Source organism: Podarcis bocagei (genome assembly GCF_964188305.1).
Source record: "Podarcis bocagei genome assembly, chromosome: 16".
Taxonomy (NCBI): Eukaryota; Metazoa; Chordata; class Lepidosauria; order Squamata; family Lacertidae; genus Podarcis; species Podarcis bocagei.
Window position 1 is genome coordinate 33,148,213 of NC_138142.1, and position 23,195 is coordinate 33,171,407.

The 23,195-nt window shown below is 46.2% G+C and overlaps 3 protein-coding genes across 7 annotated transcripts in view; all 3 read left to right on the forward strand.

Annotated features, from left to right (window-relative positions):
• The first annotated feature begins 4,158 nt into the window (after nucleotides 1–4,158).
• Nucleotides 4,159–9,747, forward strand: APOA2 (apolipoprotein A2). The gene is made up of 4 exons (XM_081173976.1): nucleotides 4,159–4,228; nucleotides 6,410–6,491; nucleotides 7,807–7,957; nucleotides 9,494–9,747. The coding sequence occupies exons 2-4, from the start codon at nucleotides 6,440–6,442 to the stop codon at nucleotides 9,606–9,608; spliced, it is 318 nt and encodes a 105-aa protein (XP_081030102.1). The 5' UTR covers nucleotides 4,159–4,228; nucleotides 6,410–6,439; the 3' UTR covers nucleotides 9,609–9,747.
• A 3,692-nt stretch (nucleotides 9,748–13,439) lies between these two features.
• UFC1 (ubiquitin-fold modifier conjugating enzyme 1) lies at nucleotides 13,440–17,563 on the forward strand. Its single transcript, XM_081173414.1, has 6 exons — nucleotides 13,440–13,608; nucleotides 15,293–15,360; nucleotides 16,026–16,089; nucleotides 16,435–16,511; nucleotides 16,632–16,722; nucleotides 17,304–17,563. Exons 1-6 carry the CDS (start codon nucleotides 13,486–13,488, stop codon nucleotides 17,373–17,375), a joined length of 495 nt encoding a protein of 164 aa, XP_081029540.1. The 5' UTR covers nucleotides 13,440–13,485; the 3' UTR covers nucleotides 17,376–17,563.
• A 3,700-nt stretch (nucleotides 17,564–21,263) lies between these two features.
• USP21 (ubiquitin specific peptidase 21) overlaps nucleotides 21,264–23,195 on the forward strand; it is a 30,182-nt gene continuing 28,250 nt past the window's right edge. For 2 of the 5 annotated variants that reach the window (XM_081173307.1, XM_081173309.1), the window contains exon 1: nucleotides 21,264–21,427. In XM_081173307.1, the coding sequence (XP_081029433.1) occupies nucleotides 21,378–21,427 (50 nt within the window). In that variant the 5' untranslated portion in view covers nucleotides 21,264–21,377. Of the gene's footprint in view, nucleotides 21,428–21,859; nucleotides 22,001–23,195 lie in introns of those variants that run through there. The other 3 variants (XM_081173310.1, XM_081173311.1, XM_081173308.1) reach the window with 2 other exon arrangements.

Here is a 23,195-nt window from a genome sequence, read left to right on the forward strand (position 1 = left end):
CAGCCAATGGTCGCATCCACAGGATGCATTTATAACATTCTTATGCCACTTTAGCAGTCACGCCATCCTGCAAAGAACCATGGGAACTGTAGGTTTGCTACAGAGCGACAGTTCCCAGGGAACTCTGGGAATGGTAGCTAGCTCTGAGAGGGGACTAGGGGTCTCCTCATAACTCGTTGCCCCCTTCACAAACTACAGCTCCCAGGATTCTTTGGGGGAAGCCATGACTTTTAAAAGTGGCATCATAGTGCCTTAAATGTTGGTGCAGAAGGCACCAATTATGTTTGCAGGTGAAGGGGCAAAAAACTTCCTGTTTATTTCTGGAGAGCCACTTTCTTTTAAAATGCACAAGAGCAGGCTAGGCCCCCTTCCCTCCTCATCAGTTGGCAACTGATGAGGGAGGAAGATTCTAGCATGAGAGGTGCACACACAGCATTTAAACGAAGAATTGTTTAGCAGAGCTTGCTGCAGTTCAGCTGCAGGAGATGCTAGGGTTGCCACCTTCCCACCCCCAACAAAGCTCCCATGCCTTTAACAGCAGCCACAGTTGGCAAATTCAGCAAGATAAAACTTTTCCTGGCATGGAAATGAATGGGGGGAGTTGAGGGGAAAGATGCAGAATTTGTTTCTTTTTATTGTCAGGACCGTTTATTTATTTTTAAGTCGTTAAACTTAGGAAAGTTATTGACTCCGAGGTGGGTGTCACCAATAGAGGCCAAGGCTCGGAAAAAACCCAATATGGAGGCCGGATGGCCGAAATATTGGGAAATAATAGAGAATATTGGAGACAACTGGAGGTTGCAGAGCTTTGAAAGGTTAAAGGGTAAGGTGCAAGATTGGTTTCACTATGCCCAAATTAATGAGGTTTTTAAGCTAGATAAAAAAACAGGATTCCAGGTGGAAAAATCGAAACTTGAGACAGAATTGTTAGAACCAAAGACCAAGCTACTATCGAGAATGTATAACTTGCTGCTTAAATGGAACACTCAGGACGAGACAGTTAAATCAGCCATGATAAAATGGGCTCAGGACATTGGTTATAACATCATGTCTGAGGACTGGGAAAGGTTATGGACCACCGGTATGAAGTTTACGGCATGTAATGCCTTGAAAGAAAATATTATGAAAATGGTATACAGGTGGTACATGACCCCAGTCAAGCTTGCTAAGATTTACCATTTGTCCGATAATAAATGCTGGAAATGTAAGGAGGCTGAAGGGACATTCTTTCACCTCTGGTGGACCTGCCCAAGAGTGAAGGCCTTCTGGGAAATGATATATAACGAGTTAAAAAAGGTGTTTAAATACACTTTCCCTAAGAAACCGGAGGCATTCCTCCTGGGCATTGTCGGCCAGAAGGTGTTAAAGAAGGATAGAACTCTTTTCATGTACGCTACTACTGCAGCAAGGATTCTTATCGCTAAACATTGGAAGACTCAAGATTTGCCCACACTGGAGGACTGGCAGACGCAACTGATGAACTACATGGAACTAGCCGAGATGACTGCAAGGATCCGAGATCTGGGAGAAGAAGCTATGGAGGAGGATTGGAAAAAATTTAAGGACTATTTGCAAAAGTATTATAAGTTATATGAATCTTAAGACGCCGTATGATTTGGAATGTTAGCTCCAGCAACAAAAGTGGTTTATATAAGAAATTGGATAATTTTCATGAAAGAATCAGGTTTAAATGGGTAAAAACGACAATATGTTATATTTTAAGAGTAAATGGAAAACAAGAGATTTAAACTTAAACTGCAATTGAAAGTAAAAAAGAAACATATGAAACAAGGTTATAATTTGCTGACAATTTTATTGTTAAGAATGCATTGTGCGGGAGATGTGGGGAAGTCCGATAGAATTCTGAAATAAGTTGATGAAATGGTTGAGATTCTCTGTTTTTTCTTTCTTTCTTTTTACTGTTTATGTTCTTTCTTTTCTATCTGAAATTTGGAAAAAACGCAATAAAAATTATTATAAAAAAAAAAAAATAAACTTAGGAAAGTTATTGAAGCATCATTTTTATCTGTCATGTGACAAACTTACTGTTCTGTACTGAAATTCTCACCCTGGGCCAGCAGGGGGATACTGTAGATAGTTATGCAAATGAAGGATCGAAAAGTGACGTTCAGTGATTGGATAGTTTGTATGCAAATGAAGGATCGAAAGTGACATTCAGTGATTGGATAGTTTTAGAAAATGGCAACAGTTACATTGTTATGGCGCTCTATATAAGCAGGCCGACTGAGCTCCTCAGTTCAGTTCTGTTCCAGCTTACAAATAAAGAGCTGCTTTGGAAGAATCGCTGTGTCGTCTGATATGTTCGCCCACAACTTAACACTTACTATGTACCCAAAACACTTTGTTCAGTTTTGGGTGCCCCACCTCAGTTGTTTTTATAAAAGGTTCAGAAAAGCACAGCCAAAATGTTCAGGGGGGTGGAGCCGCCACTCTGTGAGGAATGATGACAACATTTGGGTTTGGGGTTTTTTAGCTTAGAAAAGATGTATAACACTACTCTATAGAGGGGGAATCAAATTGAGGCCAGGCTCCTTCTGCACTTTACATTTAAAGCTGTATTGTATTACTTTAAACAAACATGGCTCCCCCCCAACCAAGGAATGCTGGGAACTGACTGCAGTTTGCTAAGGATGCTGGGAGTTTTTCAGAGACCCCTGATCCTTTTGCAGAGCTACTGTTTCAGAGTGGTTTAATAATCAACCCCTCTTCAGGAGAAACTCTGGGAACTGTAGCGTTGTGAGGGGGGTCTCCTAATAACTCTCTGTGCATTTTGCAATCTACAGTTCCCAGGATTCTTGGGGGGGGGGAATACGTGACTGTTTAAATACTCCTTGAATACTCCTTTAAATGTTTGGTGCAGGTGGGGCCTAGGTAGTTTTTCTCCTTCTTGTGTAATACTAGAACTCAGAATCATGCAATGGAGCTGAAAGTTGGAAGATTAAGGAGTGGACAGACAAAATGAAGCATATACTGTATTTTTCTGCTCTATAAGACGCACCAGACCATAAGGCGCACCTAGTTTTTGGAGGAGGAAAACAAGAAAAAAAATATTCTGAATCTCAGAAGCCAGAACAGCAAGAGGGATCGCTGCGCAGTGAAAGCAGCAATCCCTCTTGCTGTTCTGGCTTCTGGGATAGCTGCGCAGCCTGCATTCGCACCATAAGATGCGCACACATTTCCCCTTACTTTTTGGGAGGGGAAATGTGAGTCTTATAGAGCAAAAAATACGGTAGTTAAAACTCTTGTGATTCCCTGACTGTACAAGGGGGTTAGAAAAATTAGTGGATGTTTATGGCTATTAGACAGTAACGTTTCTGAATACCAATCGTTCAGCTTTTAGCCTGATCCACTGCAGCTGGGCTCTTCTGTTCTTACTATCCCTACACCAGTGTTTTTCAACCTTTTTGGGGCAAAGGCACACTTGTTTCATGAAAAAAATCACGAGGCACACCACCACTGTGCAGAGAGGGAGATGTCAAAGCCCCGCTGCTCTCTACGGGGAATCAGATGAGAGCGGACCGCCTGTCTGCTCTCATCCGATCCCATCCGATCTGATCCCCACCCAGGATGGATGGAAAATAGAGTGGACACAGTCTGGCGCCCGCCTAGTGGGCGAAAATTTGATATATTTTTTTAATCTTTCGAATTTTTCAATTTTTCCCACGGCACACCAGGCAACATCTCGCGGCACACTAGTGTGCCGCGGAACAGTGGTTGAAAAACACTGCCCTACACAACGTCCTTGTAAGGTAGGCCAGGATCATGAAAAAGGAGGGAGCCAAAACTGCAAACGTTACTCTAGATGTGACTGCACCAAAGGTTTATATGAGGGTGCTTGCCTCAAGCCAGGGCTTGCATTCTGCATTAACTCTGCTATGGCCACGATTCCCTTGCCCACACTAAATGTTATCACTGAAGTAAGTGTGGGCCTCTGTGTGTACTTAACCCTTAGCCCCCGAAGCTGTTGACATGGCAATTGCCTTAGTTAGCAGTTGCAGAAATCGCACATTGCACTTCCAAGAGGGACAGTTGATGTGGTGGCAGGTTGAAGGGGAGGAGGAGGGACAGGACGGGACGCAAGCGCCAATCACTAGGGAGAATAGATCGGGTGAAACAGGCTGGTCTTTTGATGCCCTATATAAGAGCTTACAACCTCAAACTAACAATCACTTCTATGTTGACTGGCTCCTTGTAATTGATCGTTTGGGTAAGAATGAATTGACTTTATTTTATTTAAGAAGAAAGGGTTTGGGGTGGGGTGGAGCAATGGAATTGTCACTTTACCCCCTGGCAGAAATTCTGAAACTTTATCAGCTATGTGACACAGGCAGAAATCCAACCGGTGGAGCTTCTGTTAATAGAACTTGACTTTTTTAATGGATTACGGCAGAATTCAAGTGAATCCACAAGCCCTGCTCTTGAAACCTTGGTGTGGGGGGGGGGCACTTGTTCTTATAGTGGGCGGGTGAAAAAAACCACTCTCCTGGGTGTTCATATGGGTCTGAGGTGTGGCAGTTGTGCAACGGGTGTCAAAGCACAGAATTAAGCCCTGCTGTGGTGCTGGGGGAAACTGCCCCAGTTTAATTTTAGCCTGTTCTGAAGAGGGGAAGGAAGGTGTCAAGGGTGGAGCGGCAGAAGGATGGGAAAGTAGAAAATCTGAAAGGAAGCTGGTGACAAATGTGAAACGGAGGGGTTGTCCTTGACAATAGTTGTTGTTTGGCTACTGCTAGGCTGCAACAAAGGGTAGCAGCGTGAAGTGCTCTGATTTGGGATAAACCGGTTCCGTTCCGTTCCCAACAGTCAGTCTGCATTCTCAGTCCTCAATTGCTGCTACTGGTGTTTCCTGTAGGCTTTCCCCCCTCCTAACACACAATGTTTTCTTTATTTCTGCAAACCTTGGGGGCTCCCCCGGCCTGCTGATAATACCCCCTAGTGCTAGGGTTGCCATACGTCCTGAATTTCCCGGACATAGATGGGATTTGGCAATCAGAAACAGTGTCCGGGCGAAAATCGCTTAAATGTCCAGGAAAATCCAGACCTATGACAACCCGTGTCGGAAATGTAGATTTTGGTGAATTTCCTTTTTAAAAAAAGCTCAAAAAAAACCCTCTACGCTGGTCCCAACTTGGCTGCGTAAGTGCTTGAACTAAGGGAAGTGAAATTACTATTGTTCAATATTCAACACCACATTTTATTTTTTCATTTAGAAAGATTCTGTGCCACCTTTCTGAGTTTGGGATTTCTAAATTACTTTTATTACGTCTGGGTGGTAGACGTAGATGGGTACAGCTCTCTCCTCCCCTTGTCCCCCCCCCCTTTTCCAACACCTTTAGCTGTCCAGCCTCTTCTCTTAACACGGGCATTGCAGCCTTCAAGAATGGCTGCTCTCCACTGACCAAAAAGGAGGGATACAATAGTTTATAGTCCTCGTGAAAAGTTTTGGTTTTTTTTAAAGCGTGCCATGTGGTTGGACGGAAAATGTGAAGTGTTTTTTGGGCGGGGAGGGGGGAATTGTTCACAAAGTTCACATATTTACTATATTCTTTGTTTTTAAAACAGCAAAGTATTTAACAAGCAAGCAAACAGAAAAACCTGCCTCACGAAAAACCTGAGAATTCACTTGGCCAACTAAGTCTATACCAGGGCTTCCCAAATTTGGGTCTCCAGCTGCTTTTGGACTACAACTCCTATCATCCCTAGCTAGCAGGACCCAGTGGTCAGGGATGATGGGAATCGTAGTCCAAAAACAGCTGGAGACCCAAGTTTGGAAAACCCTGCACTATACCTTTAAAGCAATGCTTCTATCAAACTATATGATATGGTGGGCCATCGTTTCCCCCCCAGTCTCATTGGTCCAGGGGCTGACACCATATTTGGTCTCTGAAGCTCCCTACCCAACCTGAGCTGTGGGAGGGTTTATGTGGCCTTTGAGCAGATAGCTTGTGGACTGCCAATGGTTTGTGGGCCATCCCTTTGAGGACTACTGCTTTCCAGCACATTCTTTCCTCCCAGAGAATTCTGGGCACTGTAGTTGACCCCTCAGGGAGCTTCAGTTCCCAGTAACTCTTTTCGAACTACAATTCCCAGGATTCTTTGAGGAGAGCCACGTGTCAAATGTACACTGTGGGTGTAGCCTGCGTACACACAATGCCCTCAAATCACATCTTCTCTCTCAAGGAATTCTGGGCACAGGACTTCACCCTTCACAGAATTCCCAGTAATTCCCTTAACAAACTACAGAGCCCAGAATTCTTTGAGGGGGGGAAATGTGCTTTGAATGTGCTTTAAAGGTATAGTGTGTACGAATCAAGCCGTAGAGTGTGCGGGCTTGGTCTTGCTTCCTCACCTCTTTTCTCACAACCTTTCCCCGTCCTCCCTTTCCCCCCAGAAAGTAAAGGAGTGCTCCAAGCGTGCCAAAATGAAGGTGTTCGCTCTCGCAATCCTCTTGGTCAGCATCTGCTGCATGGAAGGTACTGTGGGGCAAGGGGGCTGGCAGCGTTCTTCATTGCAAACCGTGAGGGAATCAAAGAGTGCTTCCAGGTGGAACTTAATTTGCAAACATAATAATAATAATAAAAATTGGGCGGCTTCCAATCGAGTGTTAAAAACAATACAGCATTAAATATTAAAATATTAAAAACTTCCCTAAACAGGGCTGCCTTCAGATGTCTTTTAAAGATAAGATAGCTGCTTATTTCCTTCACATCTGAAGGGAGGGTGTTCCACAGGGCGGGCGCCACTACCGAGAAGGCCCTCTGTCTGGTTCCCTGTAACCTCACTTCTCGCAATGAGGGAACAGCCAAAAGGCCCTCGGCACTGGACCTCAGTGTCCGGGTTGAACGATGGGGATGGAGACGCTCCCTCAGGTCATTGGCAACCGTTGAGGGTGGGTGTTTGTTGTCCACTTATTCAATTTTCTCCGGTATTGTTCCATCTGGACTGAACTTTGAACGACACAGTGTGGACACAGGAGAGGGGATACTGCATGCGTGAAGCTCTCTAGGTAGAGCATTTGCCTCGGATGCAGAAGTTCCCTGGTTCAGTCCCCAAGGACATCTCCGAGAGCCCAGGGAGTGGTGGTGGGATGACAATGAGTGGTGAGAGGGAGGAGAGGGAGAAGACTGGGAAGAGGAGGTGCTGGGAACTGAAGGGGTAACAGGGCTTAGTGAGCTGGGAGAGTCTGTGGCAGACAGAAGTCCAGAATCAGAGGCAGAAGCAGGAGAGGTGGAGGAGAGAGGCCAAGATGAATCAGGCTGTTGAAGAGTCATGGGGGACTCCCCGTCTTGCTGCAACAAGCTCTGGTCTCCTAGAACCAGAAGCGACATGAAGTGGAAGGAGCAAAGACAGACTGCATGCCGGCTCAGTCTCTGATTGCTTGGAGGGGGAAAACCCTGGTGGGGAGAAGACCTAGACGATTGTGGGGAGGCAGGAACCTTTAGTTTCAGCAATTGATTCATGGGGGGGGGGGGAAACACCTGGAGGTAGGTTCCTATGTTCCTTAGGCCTGTTACTCAGCCAAGTCTTTGCAGATCCTGTTCTTGCTAATAAAGCTTTAACTCCAACATGCACTGTGTGATTTACTGCTGGCTCGCTCCTGTCGTTCAGGTAGGTCTGGGAGGAACCCCTGGAGTGTCACTGACAGTCAGTGAAGATGATACTGAGCTAGTTGGTCTGATTCAGTATGAGGCAGCTCCCTTTGAACTAAGAGGGTGTACTGGTTAATGGCTTTCCCCCTTTGTACTGTTGAGTGACCCCCTATTTACGAGTCTCCCCGTGTCCTTGCAGGGACTGTGGTCAGACGGCAGGCGGAACAGGCTCCAGCCCCGGCTTCTGATGTCGTGCAGCAAGTGCAGAGCTACCTTAATAGCTTATCTGACTACTTCAAAAAGGAACTCGTGCCACAAGAGAAGATAGAGGAATTCAAGGCCCAGACAATGTAAGAGCTCCTTCCCCCACTCACATCTTTCTTTCTTTTTAAATGTATTTTTATTAAAAGTCCAACAATTCAGAAAGACAGACAGAACGAAAGGCGATTGAGCATGGTCAGGTAAGGAGATGAAGCATTAAAAACATAACTTGTACAAAAGAGGCAATATTTCGATTCAAGGCAAAAACAGCGGATCAAATACACATATAAATGAAACAGCACCAGATCCAATCGCATTTCAACTGAAATGGGGTGAGGACCCTTTTTATACAATCCTTAAAAAAACTCTGGATCAGGTAACCTTCTCCTCCACTGCCCAATAAAGGCACCAAATTCTACACATGGAACCTGGTTACTTTTACCAAGGCCTGATGGTTATTGGCTGGTGGTGAATCAGAGACTGGCTTTTCCCCTGCTAGCACCAGTGTTGTGGAATGCAATCTCCCTGCTGATATATGAGATGCTCCATCTGCATTGGCATGCTGCCGGCTTTCGAAGATACTTATTTATACAGGCATTCCCTTATTCTCTCAGCCCGAGCCTCTTGTTTTAATTGCAGTTTCATTTTAATGGGATTGTTTCATTGCACATGTTAATTACGGTCATTTATATATTAATGTTTCAGCTGGATTGTTTTACCATGCATTTAAATTACACCGAATTTTAAACAATTAGTCTGTATTTTAACAATACACACAGGTCCCGCTATCAGAATGCTCCTTATCTACAAATTCCAAACATAAAGAATTATGCCCAAGCGACAGCTGATTCAGATATTGGAACATCTGGAGTTTGCCCACTTCCTTACTTGTTTGTGCTTTGCTGGTCAGTCGCAGCCATTTTGGGGCAGAAAGCATGGAAAAGGGGAACAGGCAGAGAGAAGGGAGAAATCAGTTTTTCCTTTGTCTTTCTTTTGCTGGTTGGCTGCGGCCATTTCAGGTTGAAACCGTGGAGTGAGAGAGAAGAGAGATTGGACAAATCACGGATCAGAAATGTTCCTATGGGAAATAATGGAAATTGTCGTTATGCAAACTCTTGCCTAACGAACAATTTCCTGAGGAACGCATTGCGTTCTGAAAACTGCATGTACTGTACTGTGCAGTTGGTTCTTACGTTTTGTAAACTGCTTTGAAGCAATCTGGGCATATATATATGTAATTAATTAACTCATAATCGGCAATATGGCTAGGAATGGAACCCCCATGCACTGGGGCAGTCTCTCCAAAGAACAGCTGCTGAGGACTACCAAAGAAGGGGAGAGCCATTTGCCTTCATGCTCTGCTTGTTGGCTTTCCAAAAGTGTCTGTCATATCACTGTTGGAAATGGATAGGATTAGAGCAGGCACCCCCAAATTCAGCCCTCCAGATGTTTTGGGACTACAACTCCCACCATCCCTGACCACTGGTCCTGTTAGCTAAGGGTGATGGGAGTTGTAGTCCCAAAACATCTGGAGGGCCGAGTATGGGGATGCTTGGATTAGAGGGAAGCCCTTGGCCTGATCCATTCATTGATTCTTTTATTTGTCCTTTTATTCATTCTGACAGGGCTTACGTGCAGCGGGCACAAGAGCATGTGACTCCTATGGCTGAACAACTCAGAGACCAGGCTACCGAGTTCTTCTCCAGCCTTTTGAGTACCATCCAGAAAAAGACCAAGTAAAGTAGCGGAAGCTGCGTTCAGAGAGGCTCCGTCCTCATCATCTGCTGAAAAGGAAACTAGGGAAAATCTAGCACCTTCTTGTAATCCAAAGACTGGCTGGATCTCACTCTGGTTGTAATAAAGGCGCCTTATTCTCTAAGTGTGTGCATGTGTCTGGGTTTTGATACAGGCAGAGCATCCAAGATATTGCATGTCCACTCCACTTAAAATGGCCAGCAATGGGGTGGGTGCCAAATGGGGACCCCGAAGCCCCCTCCATGTTCATCTTTTTCTTGTATACCATGCACAGTTCCCTGCCCCACTGGTACGTCATCCCAGTTTGCTGTTCCTCAAGCTGCTGTAATGAGCTTCAACTGTTTAAACAACAACAACACTTGATTAAAAACCGCACTGTAAATTTAAAGTACTGTAATTTTCTGTGTATAATACTAGGGTTGTGTGTTTTTTTTTACTTTAAAATAAGGTTAGAAATCTGGGGGCGTCTTATAGACGGATAGTGCATATGCCCATTTTCTAAATTTGGGGTCCCTAAAAGTAGGAGGCGTCTTATACACGGAAAAATACGGTACATTTAACACACATCCCAAGGTAGACTGGCACTGTACACTGAAGGTTCTATTCCAGTAGGGTGCCATTGCAGCACCCCCCGACATGCGCTGCGCCCCCGACAGGCGGCGCCCCCGCCCCGCCCCCAGAACGTGTGCCACGCCCCTGCGGGCAGCGCGTCACGGCCCCCGGGGCACAAGCCACGCCCCCGCCTGCTCTCCGCCCCTGGTAGCGGAGCATGCAGCTTCACCACTGCAACTGCAACTGCCCTCTGCTGATATTGTTCACTAAGGTAGAGTTTGCTCTGATCCAGCAAACACTCCGTTTGTTTAATATAAAACACACTCTATTTAAAATGGAAGTACCCAGCGTGGTTTACAAACTGGGGATTAAACAACATCTTTTAAATACACCGCTGGGAGGGAGAGCTCAGTTAGTAGAGCATAAGACTCTTAATCTCAGAGTCGTTAGGGTTGCTGTATTTCAGAAAGTGAAAATCCAGTCACAAAAGTGAGGGGGGGGGTGTCAAAGTTGTTAAGCTTTTTTTGGCAAAAAATAAAAAATAAAAATCAGCCCACTTACAATATGGATTGCCATATGTCCAGGTTTTTGCGGACATTTACAATGGACGTTGAAAATTCCGCCAGGACACCGTTTTTGGAAGCCAAATCCCGGTGATGTCTGGGATTTTTCAGACGTATGGCAGCCCTAAGAGTCATTAATTTGAGCCCCACATTGTGCAAAAGATTCCTGCATTGCAGGGGGTTGGACTAAATGACCCTCATGGTCCTTCCAACTCTCTAATTCTCTATGTATATTCCTGTACCACAGAGATTTTCAACTTTTTTGAGTCTACGGCTTCCTTGACCAATTACATTCTTTCTGTGGTACCCCTGTGGGGCTGGCAGCCTCTCACTTTTTTCGAACACCCCCCCTTGTGGAGTGTTCCCTCAGCCTCCTCTCCTCTCCCCTCTCTTTGGGAGTCCTCTGTTGCTGCCCTCCCCAGTCTTTGAGCTGCCCCCTGCCCCAAAGAGATGTGGCTCCTTACACTGTCCATTCCCAACGGTAAGGGCTGGAAGACCGGCTGGCTGGGTTCCCTCGTCCACTTGCTTGCTTACTCCGAGGTCGCCTCAGCTTCTGGCAACCAGCACCCCCTGGCCAGCCCCAGAGGGACCATTCGCCTGGGCAGCTTGTAGCCAGGGCCGCTGCAACAAACAGCTGTGCAGGCCTTGGGGAGGCAGAGACGCAAGAAGGAATCAGAGGAGGGAGGGAAGGAAAGAGGGACAGAGGCCAGTGTTGCCCGCGGCACCCCTGACCATCCTTTAAGGCACCCTAGGGTGCCACAGCACCCTAGTTGAAAACCACTGCTATACAGTATATGTAAAAACGTAAGGCTGTCATCATGCTGCAGTTCTTGTGGATGCCAATAGGTGGCCATGGCAACTGCAGCTTGATGAAAAACAGGCAGGCCAGCAAGGAGGTGGCAAAAGTGACAAGCAACCCAGGTGAACTATTTAACAGAGGGAGGGAGATTAATGGGTTAAAAATAAAATAAAACGAATATTACTTGTTAGTTATAGGTCATTGTAATCACTGCAAGAAAAATGTCAAAGCAAGCACATAGAAAAGATGAATGTGTGCCTAATGGTACTATATAACTCTCAAAGGGAGACAATCATCTTGTAAACAGAGCTGATGCCACTGGTTCTGGCTGTGACAGGCCAGCTCCCTCAGGCCTCCCCTCCCTTCAACTGTCACTTGGGGGTAGCCAGTCCATCAGGCTGCCTCAATGGGAGAAATACGAAACTCACCCCACCTGCTCTGCTGGAAGCCCAGCTCCATGTGCCAACTGGAAACAACCGTTCAGAAATTGTTGCCTGAGTTTTGACTTTGATTTTCCTCTTCCTTCCTTGCCCTTTACGTGTCATAGATTTCTTGTTCTTGTTGTTTTTGCTTACATGGTAAGACTGTCTTGTTTTGACTGTACTCAAGCTGCTCTGGGAGCCTTTTTGGCTGAAGAGCAAAGGTAAAGAGACCCCTGACTGTTAGGTCCAGTCGTGGACGACTCTGGGGTTGCGGCGCTCATCTCGCTTTACTGGCCGAGGGAGCTGACGTTTGTCTGCAGTTTTTCTGAGTCATGTGGCCAGCATGACTAAGCCGCTTCTGGCAAAACCAGAGCAGCGCACGGAAACACCATTTACCTTCCCGTCAGAGTGGTACCTATTTATCTACTAGGTTGGCAGGAGCAGGAACTGAGCAACGGGAGCTCACCCCGTCGCAGGGATTTGAACCGCTGACCTTCTGATCGGCAAGCCCTAGGCTCTGTGGTTTAACCCACAGCGCCACCCGTGTCCCACAGTACAAATGTTCTAAATAAATCAGCAGGTTTGAAGCTTAATGTTCAAACTCTCCAAGGCTTCGCTCCACAAGCTGGGAGAGGTCCGGCATTTGCCACGATGGCTTCAGTGATTAGGCTGCTTTAACGGTCCACTTAAGTCAGATTTTGGGGACGCAGGTGACGCTGTGGGTCACAGAGCCTAGGACTTGCCGATCAGAAGGTCGGTGGTTCGAATCCCCGCAACAGGGTGAACTCCCGTTGCTCGGTCCCTGCTCCTGCCAACCTAGCAGTTCGAAAGCATGTCAAAGTGCAAGTAGATAAATAGGTACCGCTCTGGCGGGAAGGTAAACGGCGTTTCCATGCGCTGCTCTGGTTCACCAGAAGCGGCTTAGTCATGCTGGCCACCTGGAAGCTGTATGCCGGCTCCCTCGGCCAGTAAAGCGAGATGAGCGCCGCAACCCCAGAGTCGGCCACGACTGGACCGAATGGTCAGGGGTCCCTTTACCTTTACGTCAGCGTCAGATTTCAGAGAGCTTACAGTTTTGGACTACGACTCCCATGAGCCCCAACCAACACGCGACGACTGGGGCTTGATGGGAATTGTAGTCCAAAAGATCTGGAGGGCATTAGGGTGAGGCTGGCTGCTCCAAGCGCATGCGGCGGAGAGGAATCCGTCCGCTCTCCCAGTCCTTTGATGTTGGGTAAAAGTGGAATCCAAGGAAACCACAGCGCCCTAATTAAGCCACACAAGAAACATCTTCCACCAACAGCCTACATGGAGCCTCTAACTCTTTTCTCCCAGCTCTACGATTCTTCCTTTTCCCCGCCCCTCTCTACACTCTATTTCCGCCCTCAACAATCATGTTGGGGAAAGCGTCACGCGATCCATTTCCGCCCAACTGCTCACGTGCTGGGCAAGGATGACAACAACGTCCGACGTTTCCTCGCCCTGCCCAACCGGAAGCCATTTCCGGTTTGCGTACCTCAACAAAGATGGCGGACGAGGCTACTCGCCGGGTAGTGGCCGAGCTGCCTTTGCTGAAGACGAACGCGGGTCCGCGGGACAAGGAGCTGTGGATTCAGAGGCTGAAGGAGGAATACCAGGCGCTCATTAAGGTACGTGGTCCTTCCCGGTGAGGAGAGGGAGCTATGTGCCGGGAGGCTGACGTGGCTCCGCTGCACTACGGTGGCTTCAGAGGGTCAAGTATAGTCAGGCGTTTTCGTGCTGCTGCAATAGGAGAAACTTGCGGGGCCTGAGGCTGCAGGGCTGTTGCCACTTCCCTGGGAGTGAGCCCCATTGAAAATCAGTGGGACTTGCTTCTGAGGAGACCAGCCTCCACCCACTCCGACGCCTACCAGTTGTTTCGGACTACGGCTCCCACCGTGCAGGGCCTTTGGCTGTTTCCTGGGGCTGATGGGAGTTGTAGTGCGAAACGTCCTGGACTGATGGTCCCCGGCCAGATGGTTGTACAGTGGTGCCCCGCAAGACTAATAATAATAATAATAATAATAATAATAATAATAATAAATTTTATTTATATCCCGCCCTCCCCAGCCGAAGCCGGGCTCAGGGCGGCTAACAACAATCAAATAATCAAACAGTCCAAATAGTCACACAATCTAAAAATATTTCATTATAAAAATTAATTAAATCAAATTGATGGCAACCAATTAAGCAAAATTCTGTGCAGGTTGACAGAGGAGGGAGTCAGGCTGCCTCGCAAGACGAAAAACTCGCTAGACGAAAGAGTTTTCCGTTTTTTGAGTCGTTCCGCAAGACGAATTTCCCTATGGGCTTGCTTCGCAAGACGAAACGTCTTGCGAGTTCTTGCGAGTTTGTTTCCTTTTTCTTAAAGCTGCTAAGCCGCTAAGCCATTAATAGCCACTAAGCCGCTAATAGCCGTGCTTCGCAAGACGAAAAAAACCACAAGACGAAGAGATTCACGGAACGGATTAATTTCGTCTTGCGAGGCACCACTGTACAGTGGTACCTCAGGTTACATACGCTTCAGGTCACAGACTCCGCTAACCCAGAAATAGTGCTTCAGGTTAAGAACTTTGCTTCGGGATGAGAACAGAAATCGCGCTCCAGCAGCGCAGCGGCAGCGGGAGGCCCCATTAGCTAAAGTGGTGCTTCAGGTTAAGAACAGTTTCACATTAAGAACGGACCTCCAGAACGAATTAAGTACTTAACCCGAGGTACCACTGTACTGCGCTTCAGGAGGGTTTGTACCCAGGAAAGCTGCCAACCTAAGTGCCATGTCCCACACGCCGCTCTGTGCGGATGGCACTCCTGAGTAAACACACCTAGGACTTGTGTCTGAGTTCACCTTTCCTTTTCTCTCTCTCCCCCCCCCCCCACGCCCCAATTGTTTTCTGGAAGCTTACTGAGATGAGATCTTTCAGGTGGGGGGGACTATATTTTTAACTGTAACTACTTTTGTAACATTTTAACAGATTTACTAAAATAATAATAATAAGTGGGTGTGTTTGCTGCCCTGAGCTCCTTTGGGAGGAAGGGTAGGATTTAAATTTAATAAATAAATAAATCCACCCTTCTAAAGAACCCTGGGATCTGTTGCTTACCGCTCACAGAGCTATGATTCGCAGCACCCTTAACAAGCTACAGTTCCCAGGAATCTCTGTATATGTGTGTGTGGAGGGGGGGGTATTTTAAATATACGGCTGCAGGAATAATCCGTAACCTGCCTCTGTCAGATTTTCAAAAAATGTTCATTACAGACATCATGCTATGGAGGTTACCTTGCTGACTATTTTATTTTATGGATTCTTTCTGTAGTATGTGGAAAACAACAAGAACGCTGATAACGATTGGTTCAGGCTAGAGTCCAACAAGGAAGGCACAAGGTGAGTACAAGGGAGACCCCAAAACTTTGTGGAGAATCCTGGGAACTGTAGTTTGTTTTGGGTGCTGGGAATTATAGCTCTGTGAGGTCTGCACTCTGAACAAACTACAGTTCCTGGTATTCTTCATGACTGTTAAAGTGGCACAATACAGTGGTACCTCAGGTTACATACGCTTCAGGTTAATAGACTCCGCTAACCCAGAAATAGTGCTTCAGGTTAAGAACTTTGCTTCAGGATGTGAACAGAAATTGTGCTCTGGTGGCACGGCAGCAGCAGGAGGCCCCATTAGCTAAAGTGGTGCTTCAGGTTAAGAACAGTTTCAGGTTAAGTACGGACCTCCGGAACAAATTAAGTACTTAACCCAAGGTACCAATGTAGTGCTTTACATGTATTGTGAATATATTCTACAGCACTTGGAGAATGTTGGAGACACCTGGCTTTTTTACCCTGGCTTTTGGCAATTGGGATGTATATTTTTATTTCTGTAAGTTGCTTAAACTGTTTTTAACGCTGTTTTAATTGCCGTAACCCACCCTGGGACCTTGAGGTGAAGGGTGGGGTGATAGTAGCAATAATAGTAATATTAATATTGATTATTATGTGGATGTGACTTTAGTGCGACAGGAGATGTAACTGTGTCATATCTCTTTTTCTTTCCTTGCCAGGTGGTTTGGGAAATGCTGGTACATTCACAACCTCCTGAAGTATGAGTTTGCTGTTGAGTTTGATGTGAGTCCTTGCCCCGTGCCCTCCTTTGGGCTTCCTGACCCTCCTGCCTTTCATTCCTCACTTTCTGTGTGAGAGCTGCTTCTTTAACTTTTATATATTTTATTTCAACAATTTGTATATCGTTTAATCACAGTTGCCTGTAAGCAGTGAACAAGAAACCCAATGCAATGTGACTGAAAATGAGTTAAAGCTATACAATCAGAGTTCAGTTAAAAAGCTGGCTGGAATGAAATAATTTTCAGAAACTGTTGGATGGTCAGCTACCTGTGGATTTTGGTGAGGGCTAATTAGGTCAACCTATGCATGATTTCTAAGTATTAAGCTCTGCTTAAACCCCATTTGCAGATTCCGGTCACATATCCATCCACTGCGCCGGAAATCGCCATCCCAGAGCTGGATGGAAAAACAGCAAAAATGTACAGGTCAGATGCTCTCCTCCTCTATATTTTAGCCAGTTTGTATGGTGTGGTCTAGATCACAATTTCCCCTTGTATCTGTCCTGTTAATGCCCCATCTTAATACCTCTGTGTGTCTTCTTGCAGGGGCGGTAAAATATGTCTGACGGACCACTTCAAACCTTTGTGGGCCAGGAACGTACCTAAATTTGGGCTGGCTCATCTCATGGCCTTGGGGGTGAGTTGTAGGTGTGAGCGAGTGTGTGCACACAGGTGTTTGACTGCGTTGCTTGGGACATCACTTAGTAAGCCCCAAAGGCTGCTCTTGTCAAATGAGTAAATTGCATTGGCAGCAAACCTTCCGACTGAAAAACTGCAAATAAGTATCAAAGCATGAAAACAACACGGGAGTCTTCCAGTTTCTTAAAATTTAAGAAATGCATTTCATTGGTTTTTGTGGACTAGAGCCCCTGTCAGCTGTATCCATGATACATCAGGGGTGAGGAACTTATTCTGGTCTGTAGGCCAGATCTTTCATTCCCCATCAGCTGGCAGGCTAGGATCAGAAAGTCATCCAGAAGGGAATGTGGCTCTCAGGCTGAAAAATGGGTTCCTCACCTCTATTGTAGATAATACTGAGCCTAGATAGGCAACTTCAAATGTTTGATGTGAACTGGGAAGCCTTGTAATTGGAAATATTGTTTAACAGTCCTAAAAATGGAGGAGAGGGCTATTCTCTGTCAAGTATGTCACATGGCCAAGGAAGGGGAAAGGATGCGGCCCTGGTGGCCTCCTGACGGTCCTCTTTTTGTCTTGCAGCTGGGACCCTGGATGGCTGTGGAGATCCCAGACTTGATATCGAAAGGCCAGATTGAGCACAAGGAGAAATGAGGCAGGCTGTGCGGCCTGCGGGTGGAGGCTAGGCCTCGGCTGTTCTCCTAGGCCTCAACCATCAACAGCTGCAGACTCAAACATGTGCCAGTGACTTTGTTTTGTGCTTCTCTGTGTAACTTCTGAACCCCAGACTTCCAGCTGATCCACAGAACATGACTCACTAATTAAACAGAAAAGAAAAGCAATCCTTTCCTAAGAGTTGCTGTTTTGCTTGTCTCTTGAAAAGCCACCTGAACGCACTGTTGTGGCAAATCTTATTTATTTATTGAGAAAGATTTATATACCACTTCATCAGGGAAAAAACAACTTTAGATGGGTTACATAAAATGATAGGGAATAAGTATTTAAAAATAGCAATAAAAGCAGACCTTGGGTTGTAACCAACTATGTTTTACTCAGAGTAGAACTAGTGAAATTAGTAGAGCTAAGTTAATGTTGCCCATTAACTTTAATGGGCCCGCTCTGAGTAGGCACTGGATACAACCCTTTAAAAACGTAATAAAATTGAAACAAAGGTGAAAACCAAGAGGTGTTGAAGACAAATGTCTGCATTGCTTAGCAGTGATAGCGCTGCTCATGCATTCTAAGAAACCCAAAAAATCAGTGCGGTTTTGAAATTGGTGGCAAATATTGGTGCAGTTTTGCAAGGTTCAGTCTGTGATCTTGATTCAAAATGGCATTTGATTGTATGTAGCCATAGAGAAAAACCTGCTCCTTGATCTCCAGAACCATCAAGCAAAATTGGGTTACGATATCTTAAGAGGCATCCAAATTGCATTACGAACCGACAAACTACTTTCCAAATACATAGTATAGGTATGGTCTTGCAGGGAGCAGCATTCTATCTCTGCTACCTAGGAGGGACAGGTGTGTGTGCGCAGGAAGAGGGGAATAAGCTATGAGGAAAGACTAGCTCAGGGTAGAACATCTTCCATCTCTCTGTGCTGCTGGGACAGACCTCAGCCTGAAATCCTGGGGAGCCGCTGCCAGTCAGGGTAGACGATACTGAGTTAGATTGATTGTGGAAGATTCGAGCCATGGGATTTGCTCCCACAATATGTTGTGGTGGCCACCGAATTGGATGGCTTTGAAAGAGAATTGGACAGATTCATTTTCATACCATAAATTAGGGTTGCCATATGGCTTTGGCTGTAATGTCTGGAAAAATCCGGCCATATAGCAACCCATGTTGGAAGTGTAGGTTTTGGTGAATTTCCTCTGGTTTTTCACTTTTTGAAATATGGCAACCCTACTATAAATGTTCAGGGAGGTGGGTGGGTTGTTATATTTTTGTTGGTTTACATTGCAACAACTTTGTCCCTCCGAAAAGCATGAATGCACTACAGAAAAACTAATAAAGTAGAATGGTGTGTGGGTTAGGGCTCAGCGATATATCAATATAAATCACAATGTGGAGCCAGACAACGCTTCTCTTGATTTCTGCAGCCCCTGTTAGCTCGGCCGGCTCAACTCTCCCCTGTGTCCTGCAGGGGGCAGCAAAAATCACAATGCGGGGGAAACCGTGAAGCCAGCCAATGCCTCTACATAGCTCCATCCTTATTTCAGGCATCATGATATATCAGAATATTGTGATGTTTTGCATGGTGATATCTTCTTCTTTTTCTTTTTTGGTGATCACTTGTAGCAGAGTAAGATTGTCTTCCACTAACACAGTTTTAACAATGAGTCCATAAGTGACTGTGGAGGCAAATTCTGGATTCACACATCCTTCCACAGTGGGGACATTGGTTCCCGGGTGGGAGTGTGGATTTGCCAAGTGTACCTTCCTCTTAGCACGTTTCTCCCTTGTGCCCTGAGATCAAGTGTCTTCAAAGCCCATGACACCTTTGGTAAAGGCTGTTCTCCAACTGGAGCACTCTCAGGCAAGTGTTTCCCAATTGTTGGTGTTTATACTACATTTTTTAAAAAATTGCCTTGAGACAGTCTTTAAACCTCTTTTGTTGACCACCAGCATTACGCTTTCCATTTTTAAGTTCGGAATAGAGTAGTTGCTTTGGAAGATGATCACCAGGCATCCACATAACATGACCAGTCCAACGAAGTTGATGTTGAAGAATCATTGCTTCGACACTGGTGAGCTTTGCTTCTTCCAGTACACTGACATTAGTTCGCCTGTCTTCCCAAGTGATGTGTAAAAATTTTCGGAGACACCGTTGATGGAATCTTTTGAGGAGTTGGAGATGGCGTTTATAAGTGGTCCATGTTTCACAAGCATCCAGTAAGGTTGGTAGTACAATAGCTTTGTAAACAAGCATTTTGGTTTCCTTGCGAATATGTCCCAGTCCTAAAGCACTCGGCACTTCAATCGGGAGAAAGCCGCACTCACAGAGCTCAGACGATGCTGGATTTTGGCATCAATGACGGCATGGGGATATATCATGATGTTGAAAACCAGATACTGCCTAGCCCTAGTGTGGATGGTCCAGACGATCCACCACTGAGTGCTCTATTATTCCATCTGTGGCATGTTGCAGAATACGCCCATGAAAAAACACCAGTCTGGGGGCTTCCTCAGTTTGACTGGATGAGGCCCTGTGTGAGTTTAATTCCGTGCAAGCAACACTGCCTTTCCCCTCAGTTGATATTTGCTGAGCCATTAATGAATGGGTGGAGGGTAGCATCCAGTTAACATGTCCAGTATCCTCTCCCCTTCATCTTCTCAGTAAGCTGATATGAAGCGCGTAATTAATACAGAGGAACGTGAGTATTGAGATGAGCAGATTTTTGCAAGCTGATCTAGGAGGGTTAGTTTACCACCATCACAAGGAAACAATTCTCCTTCTCCCTGGGAAAGAGGAGTGAATTGGCTCAGAGGCAACAATAAGCACATTAGCATCTTCACAGGCTCGTTAACCTATGTTTTTTGATTACAGTATATGGTTCAAGGAAACATGGGGGGGGTGTCCCCCTCCAAGTATAGCTTTTAGGGCAAGTGTCGTCCGCTATACACTTTTGCTTAGGGGGTTCAGCCCTATTTGATTCGCTAGTGGTTGATGTCAGAACATTAAGGCATGCTCACTTGCAAGGAAAAATGTTTACTTCAGTGTTACAACAAACTCCTTGCCCTGCTCTGCTCAGAAGTAAGCCCTGCCCTGTTCAATGGGGCTTATTGTCATGTAAGTGTGCACAGGACTGCAGAATGTTGCACCAGCAATGCAGTCTTGTAGCATTTTAAAAAGATTAATGTAACAAGTAACAATGTAACAAGTATCTATTTGTTAGCCTTCAAGGTGCAGCCAAGAAGTTCTTGTTACATTTGAATTAACTCCCGTCAAACAAAGTGGGTATAATTATAATTAAATATCCTGCAATTGCAATTCCTATGCACACTTAACAAGGAAGTAAGCCCCATTTGTTTATTATCATTTCCTGTTTCTTAAATGATATTTCACCCTTCCTCACAAAGGAGTTCAGGACTGCAGACATCAGCAATAAACATTAAAACACACACAGCAACCTGGAAATAGTTAAATACATTCTGAACAACAGTTTAAAATTTAAATTTAAAAGCATTTCTATTCTGCTTAATATTTCAAAAATCTCTTAAGTGGTGTGAATTACTCCTGAATAAACATTCATAGGATGTGGTTGCAGCTTGCGAATAAATCACAGCGAACGGACTCCCAAGAAATATACAATACATAGACCGGATCCGGCTTGCAAAGAGTCCAGCCTCTATTTTTTTTATTTATTTAAGGCTACTGCGCCTTTAAATTTTCTGGGACGCTTCCCGCCGTTTCCATGGCGACGGAAAAGGTGAGAGTGGCAAGTCGGGCAAAGCAAAAGCTGACTGTGACGCTACCAAAACAACAAAAGGAGCCTAGGGAGGATGAGCTGCGCACGCGCAGGTCCCGTCAGTCCGTCGCCTGCGCGCGCGGGGCCCGAAAGGCGTGCCAGCGCCTGCGCGTTGGAGCCGCGCGAAGCCGGCCTCGGCCGGGCAAAAGCGCGGAGTGCGGCGGGGAGGGGGGAGGAACAAAGATGGCGGCCCGTGCTGCAGGAGTTGTTGTTGCCATGGCGTCCTGCAGGAGGTGAGGCCCACACACCTGAACTCCTTTGCGGCGCCGGGGGTCTGTTGCGGGACGGGGTGGGGTTTGAGGGCTGGCGGGGCGAGGGCCGTGGGCCGTGTAGCACGAAGGGTTAAGAAGAGGGGGGCTCTAAAGGCTCGGTTAAAAGGATGCTCCGGGGGCTCCTCTCCTTATTTGAGTCGTGGGGCCGGCTGTGGGTCTGCATGGGGGGCACAACGCGACATAGGTAAGGCCCACCTGCCTAGATGGTGTCTAGCGCAGGCGACATGCACACGCTGTGCCTGTATAACGCGGGGGGAGGGGGAGGGCAGGGAGCACAATTTGACATTATTATGTAATCGCGGCATAATAATATGTGGAGTGAGTCTTGACGGGGTGGGGTTGGGGTTTGTGGTTTTTATTGGGGGGGGGACTTCTCTGCCCAGGGTCCTCGGTGAAGGGGGTGGGGAATGGGCTTCTCATGGGGGCTCTGGGCTGCGAAGGAGGAGGGCTCTAGAGGTCGGCAGATGAGGCTGTGCTGCCTAGGAGTTGGGGTGGGCTCCTGGTGACAGCAGGAAGACCCCCAACCTCTATGGAGTAAGTAGGTCTGAAGTGTGGCTTGGAAGTAAAACAATTTGGGGGGTGTTCTGGGTGTCAGTATATTTTTTATGGCACTGGTCTTCAGCTGGTGGGTTCGGGGACCCCGCTAGTGGGTCACGGCTTGTTCCAAGGTGGGTTGCAGCAGGAGCATGGACATCATGCAGATACACGGTAAAAATAGTAGGGAATGGGTCCTGAAATGTATGGATGGGTTGAAATTGGGTCCTGGGAGTGAAAAGGTTGATGACTACTGTTTTATGGGATGCATGGACAAGGGCTACTAGGAGGCTGCCTCTTGAGAAGGACATCCTGGCGAGGGCAAAACCAACTTCATCTATCTGCCAGTTGAGGATCAGCTGCTCCAGTCCTTGACTCTCCTCTTCCCTCCTCATTCCATTTTCCTTTCACATTGTGTCTATTGAATTGTGAGCTAGAGGGCAGATATTGTCTTATCCTTTAATTTACAAACAGTGCTTAGAGAAATTTAGGAGCTTTGATAATGATGATAATATAGGTTTTAAAATAGGGAAGGTATGGACTGTCTTTTTAAATGGGAAGATGCACCCCAAATCAGAAGATGGATTTGTGTTTTAGGTGTTTAGATATATTATTGGGTTGTATCCAGGGCTAGTTCTTCCCATAGAAATGAATAGGCATGGCTAGTTCAGTTCCATTTCAATGAATCTACTTGAGTAGAAGTTGGATAAAAACCTAGTATTTAAATTGTGTATGGCAGTGTCATTATCTGGCTTTATGGTGTTTATGAAGATTTGGTCAAATTGACAGAAAAGGATAGAGCTCTGAGTGTCTCTTTGCTGCTGCAAGATATGGCAGTAGTAAAGATTTGAAGGATTTATTTTAAAAGGTGAGGTGGAGGCCACCAGGTGTCATGGCTTCAAACAGGGTTAGACATACTTATAGGAGAGGAGAAGGCTGTTGAACTTCCATATCCAGTAGAGGTGGAGAACCTCTTAGGCCCTCCATATGTCATTAGACTACAACTTCCATCATCCCTGATCATTGTCCATGCTTGCTGAGGCAGGCAGAAATTGGAGCCCAGCAGCATCTGAAGGGCCACAGATTCCCCATCCATGATGTACAGGTTGAGACTACCTTTGAATTCCCCAATGCTGAGGACAAACGTGAGGGGAAGATTGTTGCTGCTTTATCCCTGGATGATGGAAGCTTTCTG

Coding starts and splice junctions, on each gene's coding strand:
- APOA2 (XM_081173976.1), top strand. CDS start 6,440: ATGAAGGTGTTCGCTCTCGCAATCCTCTTGGTCAGCATCTGCTGCATG. Junction 6,492..7,806: donor CAGCATCTGCTGCATGGAAG/GTACTGTGGGGC, acceptor GTGTCCTTGCAG/GGACTGTGGTCAGACGGCAG. Junction 7,958..9,493: donor GAATTCAAGGCCCAGACAAT/GTAAGAGCTCCT, acceptor TCATTCTGACAG/GGCTTACGTGCAGCGGGCAC.
- UFC1 (XM_081173414.1), top strand. CDS start 13,486: ATGGCGGACGAGGCTACTCGCCGGGTAGTGGCCGAGCTGCCTTTGCTG. Junction 15,361..16,025: donor TCCAACAAGGAAGGCACAAG/GTGAGTACAAGG, acceptor TTTCCTTGCCAG/GTGGTTTGGGAAATGCTGGT. Junction 16,512..16,631: donor AAAACAGCAAAAATGTACAG/GTCAGATGCTCT, acceptor GTCTTCTTGCAG/GGGCGGTAAAATATGTCTGA.